The following is a 7,343-nucleotide window of genomic DNA, read 5'->3' as shown; positions in this document are numbered from 1 at the left end:
TAGTCGGTTAAAGGTTCCCGACGGAACTATGCGGTTCTTTAGGAAGCACACGGTACTCGATGGTAGTTTGTTTACAAACTCATCTGTCCTCATCCGTCATCTGCCAAAAATAGGCGTCACAAACAGACACCATCAGTTTCGGGAAGGTCTACGCGAGAATAAAATGTTTTCACAAAGCATTAAAAAATCGGGGAAAATCTATCGTAAACGTGATAAGATTAAACGTGAACTATTTGAGAAAAACATCAATTCAACTGTGAGCGAGCTATTGGATATTGCAGGTGTGTCATAGTAAACAAACATTAAGTTAGATTATGTTATGGTTACCGATTACTTTTGTTCTTAGCGCCAACAATCAATATTCCAGACTTAATTGAACAGTCTTCGGAAAGTTCTGCGTCGGAAGATGAATACGAAGGACTAATACCAGATAAGAATGATTTTAAAAATATGAATACTGAAGAATGTCTGAAATTATGGGCTTTATCCACCAATCAATCGCATCAATCAATAAACATGATATTGAAGATATTGAACTGCAAATATCAAAGCGACCTTCCGAATGACGCCAGAACGTTGCTTCGCACTAAAAGAACCCCGGCAGACATTAAGCATATAAATGGAGGGCAATTTTGGTACAACGGTATTGAAAAATGCATTTCAACCTATTTCTTGTAAGTTTTATTGTTATTTTTACTTTTTTTTTCCTACTTTTTCACTCATTCCGATACATGAATTTTTCAGAAAAAAAAGTCCGCCCTTTCAAGAGTTGTCTCTTAATCTTTTCGTTGATGGTCTACCATTATATAGAAGCAGTAGTACGCAATTTTGGCCCATCCTTTTAAACTTGCACGAGTTGCCAAACACTCCTCCAATGATTGTTGGAGTTTTTTGCGGTACAACAAAACCAGGCAATGTGGAAGAATATTTAGGACCGTTGGTAAACGAATTGAAAAGTGTATTGGTTACAGGAATAACCATCATGGACATAAAAATTAACATCAAACTTCGAGCAATAATAGCCGATTCACCTGCTAGAGCTTTTATAAAAGGTAAGAGAACTTGTGAGGAAAATTCTAAAATACAAATTAATATTTCTTTTTATTTTAGGAGTGGCAAACTTTAATGCAGTGAATGGCTGTTTGAAATGTACGTGTCAGGGAGAATTTCATCATGGGTCCCATACTGTTATTTTTAAGGGCGTGAACCATGCATTACGGACAGATTTTGACTTCCGTAAAAAAGCGTATGGCAAACATAAAAAAATAGTCAGTCCATTGCTTGAGATACCATTTATAGATATTATCAGAGATATAATTGTTGCAGATCGGCTGCATCTCATTGATTTAGGAGTGATGCGAAGATTGCTACAAGGTTGGAGAGAAGGTACTTTAGGACTACGCGCCAAGCTATCAGCTGCTGAAATTCTAGAAATATCGGAAATGCTGCGACAGATACAACTCTCATCAGAGATTCACAGACCATTCCGAAGCCTGAACATACTTAAATATTGGAAGGGTTCGGAATTAAGTTCATTCCTGCATTATGCAGCAATTGTGGTGCTTAAGGATACGTTACCCGAGGACATATACCGGCACTTCTTATTGCTTTTTTGTTCTATAACTCTTTTATCAACAAATGTTTATAAAAAAAATTGGCACGTTGCAAAAGAAATGTTAAAAGAATTTGTAGTCCAATACAGTAACATTTATGGGGATCAGTTTCTTACAAGTAATATTCATAATCTGTTACATATATATGACGAAGTAGAGTTTTTTGGTGCGCTCAATACTCTTTCAACGTACCCATTTGAAAACAAACTACAGCATTTAAAAAAATTACTACGGAGCAGGCGGCAGGATTTGCAACAGCTGATTAACAGACTATCTGAGCTTGAGCATTTTTATCAGTACGAAGAAGAATCAAAGAACGGAAATAACTTATACTTCAAGCTACAGGATAATAATCGTGATTGTTGGGTTTTGACTAACCAACAAAAAATTGTACGATTTTCTAAAATTTCTTCCAAAGCGCCTCTTGCACGTGAATTTTATGGTAGAATAATGCAGGAACAGCGGATTTTTTTTGACTATCCTTTCAAATCGTCTGTCCTAAATATTTATGTAGGAAATGCTACCAAAATCTCAAGCACAGACGAGAAAATAAGTTTCTACGACATTAAATGTAAGTTAATAGCTGTAGGAACTAAAAAAACCGGAGAATTTGTTTTTATACCTTTAATACACACGTTGAATTCATGAACAATATTATCTATAAATATACATATAACTAATAATAATAATGTAATATAAACTTAAAGTAAAAAATATTTTTTAATCAATGCTTGTGTTGTGTGCTTTTACGCAATCCTTTAATTAAAGCCCGTTTTGCCGCATTTTTTAATTTCTTCATAAGAAAACGAGCTACATCTTTCTGTGTAATTGTGGTATCGTTCGTGCTGCCGTGAAATCTAAATAATTCCAAAATGTTTTTAAAAGTCATCATTGCTATTTTTTGTTTTCCTTTGCTAATTCCGGTCCAACTGAACTCAGTTAAAAATTGTTTTGTGAATAGTAAGTCCAAAATTTCGATCATTCTATTGTCTGGAGTAATTTCAAAAATATTGTCTTCCAACCATGAAGAAATTTCATTAAAATAACTTATTTCATTCAGATTTGCTTCAAAAGTTTTGATTTCTTCTTCACTGCTGATAATTTCAAAACCTATGTTAATGGTTTTGCGGCGTAGGTTTACGGGAGTTATGGATTTATCTAGTAAAATATCTAACTTTGCGGCGATGGTTGAAGTTATGTGTTCTAATCTGTCCAAACGATGATTGATTTCGGGGTTGAAATTCGGTGTTGTTTTGTTCGTTAGAAAATCTATCTTGCGTATTATTGTTCCAGTGGCGTTTTCTAAGCTATCTAATCTATCACTAATTGTGGAATGTTGGTAATCATGTAATATGTATTGCCCAGTTTCAGTGTCATCTTCCACAACAGCGTTTTCTTGTGAATATTGCACTGAACTTTCATTTAACGCGCACTCGAGCTCGGTTTCTAGCATTCCTTCAAAATCAATGTTTACTTTGCTGCGAGAGTTTTGGGTAGGTTTTTTTTGACGTGATTTTTGGAATTCTACTTCACTTGAATCTGTCGCAGACACCAAACACATTTCCTGAATGTTCTTATTCGCTTCTGCCAATGTATCAATTCCGGAACGCTTAATTTTGCACAAAATCCTTTCCCACGAATTGGCTGGGACGCTGGCGTCATTTTCGATTAGTTCGTTAAGTCGATCCTTCTGCCGAACATTTGGCCACATTAGGTATGATTTTCTTTTACTCGTTCCTTGTATCCATGGCTCAGGAACTGCTAACAGCTCCTTATGGCCTCTTGCATCAGTCGTTTCCACGATATTGAAAGGCATCTGCAGAAATATTATAGTAATTATTTACATGGAAAACATGGTATTAAGAAAATGTAAATGCACTAACACTTTAACGGTAAAATTTCTTACCTTTATGTTCGTTTTAGTTGAACGCAATGATTCGCTTTTGAATACGTTTTTCCATATATCACTTCACAGTACTAAACAGTAGAACCAGCAAAGTGATCACTCTAATGTACAGGCCAACCGCAGTTTAATTCCAGACATATAACGAATAACAAGGAATTCTAGATCGTAGCATTGACACACACACTAACGCAACTAACAGAAAAAATCAACGGACATGTATAATAAAATTGAATAATGAGAATAACAGTAACCAACACAGGCGCACCGGACGACAAGTCAGGAAAAAACCACATGTTTTTTTGTTTTTTTTTAATTGACGTTTTGCTTGAAAAAAAACGAAGCAAGAAAATTTTATTTTGACATAAGACGTTTGAGGGCTGCTTAAGGGCTGCTTAAAAGTTCCAGGAACTTTCCGGCTGCTTATCTACTGCAAACGGCGTATTTAAGCAGCGATCTTTAGCGTTTCACAATTGGCTGCTTAAGGTAATTTGGCTATTTGGGATATATATATATATATATATATATATATATATATATATATATATATATATATATATATATATATATATATATATATATATATATATATATATATATATATATATATATATATACTATATATATATACTATATTATACTTTAGGTAATCGTAATCTGTAGAGCCTCACACATTTGTGTATTATGGACACTAGGCAGTGGTAAACTACCTCGTTGTTACCCTCGATGTTTCTTACTAAACATTCGAGGTTCCTGATTTTGTATAGAAACACCTGCTTCTGATGGTCCGACATGGACCGACATCGGTGTCCTTGACGATGTGTTCCGCGTCCACGATTTCGTCCTTCAGTCTTTCCTCCTGTGGTTGTTGGAGCAGGTAACTTGGATCGTACTCACATTCCTCGCTGTCACGGTCGCCATGTAGCTCCTTAGCCTCCGTAGTCATCCCAATTTGCGAAGTTTACTTGCACTTATTATGTTTGCGTTTTGGGTTCACCTTTTTTATTTAATTTTGATTTTTGACTTCGTACAAATGCGCGTTACAAATGCGTAATAAAACAAATGCGTAAATGCGTATAATGCGATTCCGATTGACTAACTGATTTGCGACTGATTTTGGCTCCGCGCCAGCCTCCCTTTTATATAAAATAATTACATTGTCCTTATGGGCGTATTTAGCGCTCTAGCTCTGTAATGCGAGAACATATTTAACTATCTCTTTCTAACGCGTGCATTATGCGTATGTGATTTTTCACAGGTGCGTTTTACATATTTTAATGTTGGTAACAATTCCTATTGTCCTGCTGCGCAATTGGATGAACTCGCTCTAATTTACATAGTTTACCTTATCGCATGTGCTATAAAAATATTACCCTGTTATGACTAAAATTCCTATGCTACTTTTGGAGGTATTCAATGTTATAATCACTTTTGATCTTAGTTTTAATTGACAGAAAAATATCTTCATATGTATTGAGGACGCCACTTCTCATGCTATCTCATTAGCTATCTTGTTCTAATTTCTGACTGCTTTAATTCACTTTGATCCTAAGCGGTTTGTGTCTAGGATGATCTAAAATTCATGTGGCTTCCCACGCTGCAAAAGACAGCCGAACGGGCCGAGTTTGGTTATTTATAATACCACGTTAAAGAGTTCATATGATTTTAAAGCATTTTTACTGCATAAAATGGGGAAAATTTATGTGAAAATATTTTTAAAAACCATTTTTTAATTTTAAACACAATTTCCAATCACATACACACGAATATTCTACAATTTCTAATTTTTAACCAACAATAATTGGTATTAATTTTATTGATATTGTTTCTTTAGTTTGAAGGAGCGTCCAGACTGTAAGCGTAACATACGCTCGAATGGTTTCCGAGCAGAAAATCGGCGTTTCTGGCAACCAAATTGACATAAAATTGCATTTGGCAACACTGAACGGACCGTAACAAGTGTGGACGCAAAACCTCTCGCTCTTATACGATGCTCCGTTTCATTCTGCTAGAAATTTCTTGTGTTTGAATAACAGTCGAGTTCTTTTGGCGGTTAACACGTTCGCGCGCATGCTGTATTTTGACACGTTTTTTTGATTATATTGCTTTGGTGAAGAGAGTTTGTTTGCGAAACAAGTATTTCCTTAAAGTTTCAAGTAAAAAATGGAGCAAATTGCTGTGGAATTCGCCAATGCTTCGCTTATAATGGTTAGCGCTGTGAAAGAAGAATGCGACCGTCACCAAGGCCGAGAATATTGGATGCGGCCGGTTTTCTTCAACCGTGCCGGAGACGGCCAAAAGTTGTTGGACGACCTTGTGGAGGAGGAATGTCATAAAACAGTCCGCAATTTTTTAAGAATGCGGAAGTGTGACTTCGATTTTTTGGTTGCTGCCATCGGACCAAAAATCCAGAAACAAAATACCCATTTACGTCGCCCAATATCTGTGCAAGAGCGGCTTATGATAACCTTACGATATCTTGCAACTGGTGAGGATTATACAAAGTTGCAGTATTTGTTTCGCGTGAGTAAACCTTATTATAAACCTTTTACGTACTGTGTACATTGTGGAATTATTTTTGATTTTGTTTATTTTAGGTGTCAAAGCAGTCTATTTCCACCATAGTTCCGAAGGTGTGCAAATACCTGAACGAGGCGCTGCAGGACTACATGAAGGTATATTTTCCATTAAAAAATAGAAATTTCTGGGAAGCTGTGTTGGTTAGCCGATAGTAAATGTATACGATCATCAAATGTAACCGTGGCCGGCCAATTAAATAGTCGTGGTTAATTAATCAATCGAACCTAAAATAGGAAGCGCAACTTTAGTGATCGATATTCTCAAGTGCTGGCGGTTTTGTAAGTTATATTTTGGTTAAGTCTTGGGTCGCCCTCTCTCTTGTTGTGTGGCCAGGCTCGAACTGAATTGATTCATACAAATTAGAATCGTACTAACTAACTTAAAGAGAAGATAAAAGTGATAGTAACTAATTAATTCTTAATTTTATTTTGTTTTCAGTTACCATCATCTAAGGACGAATGGCTAGCTATATCGCGAGAGTTTGAGCGAAAGAGAGGCTTTCCTCACGCTATAGGAGCAATTGATGGGAAGCATGTGCGGATTCAAGCACCCAATAACGGTGGTAGTGATTATTACAACTACAAAAATTTTAACAGCATCGTTCTTTTGGCTATCGTCGATGCTAATTATAACTTTTTGTATATTGATGTTGGTGCCAAAGGTTCTGTATCCGATGGTGGTATTTTTCGGAATTCGAGAATTCACGAGAAGTTCGAGAAAGGTGAAATGAATTTGCCCGAACCGGAGATTTTGCGATGCCCGTACTCCGTAAGTGTGCCGTACATGCTATTAGCGGACAAGGCATTTGCCTTAACCAAGTACTGCATTCGGCCTTATGGAGGATATCATCCACGGGGTTCAATTGAAAGAACTTTCAATTACCGCCTGTCCAAAGGACGAATAATCGTGGAACACACTTTTGGAATTTTGAGTAGCATGTTCCGAATTTTCCGGAACACTATAATGCTTCAACCGGCTGTCGCAAAAGAAGTAGTGAAAACTACTACTTTCCGCTGTTTGCGTCACATGATGAAGTGTGACAAACAGCAGACAATCACGACACGCGTCATGAAAATCGTTCTTTAACACCACTTGCCCCAATTTGTACACGACCAGCAAATGGTCTTGTTTCCATGCGTAACCATATTGCACATGAACTCGCTTGGAATTAGTTTTTTCTTCTTTTTTTCGATTGTAATTTGGATTATTAAACATGCATTCTTAGTTATTTGTTAGTTTTTTCTTAT

At 36.3% G+C, this 7,343-nt stretch overlaps 1 protein-coding gene across 1 annotated transcript; it reads right to left on the bottom strand.

Annotated features, from left to right (window-relative positions):
- Nucleotides 1-2,337: 2,337 nt before the first annotated feature.
- On the bottom strand, nt 2,338-4,462 carry LOC128309172 (uncharacterized). Its single transcript, XM_053045567.1, has 2 exons — nt 4,290-4,462; nt 2,338-2,935 (listed from the first exon to the last, which is right to left on the bottom strand). The coding sequence occupies exons 1-2, from the start codon at nt 4,460-4,462 to the stop codon at nt 2,338-2,340; spliced, it is 771 nt and encodes a 256-aa protein (XP_052901527.1).
- Between the last annotated feature and the right edge of the window lie 2,881 nt (nt 4,463-7,343).

This window comes from Anopheles moucheti, unplaced genomic scaffold, assembly GCF_943734755.1.
Source record: "Anopheles moucheti unplaced genomic scaffold, idAnoMoucSN_F20_07 scaffold_177_ctg1, whole genome shotgun sequence".
Classification (NCBI taxonomy): Eukaryota; Metazoa; Arthropoda; class Insecta; order Diptera; family Culicidae; genus Anopheles; species Anopheles moucheti.
Note: the sequence above shows the minus strand (reverse complement) of the source record. Positions and strands in the feature narration are given on the sequence as shown.

Bases quoted from the DNA above. Each gene is read 5' to 3' on its own strand.
- LOC128309172 (XM_053045567.1), bottom strand. From the start codon at position 4,462: ATGACTACGGAGGCTAAGGAGCTACATGGCGACCGTGACAGCGAGGAA. The intron at 2,936-4,289 runs GTGTTTCTATAC...TTCCACAATTAG, and splicing joins TGTCGGACCATCAGAAGCAG to TGATAGATTAGATAGCTTAG.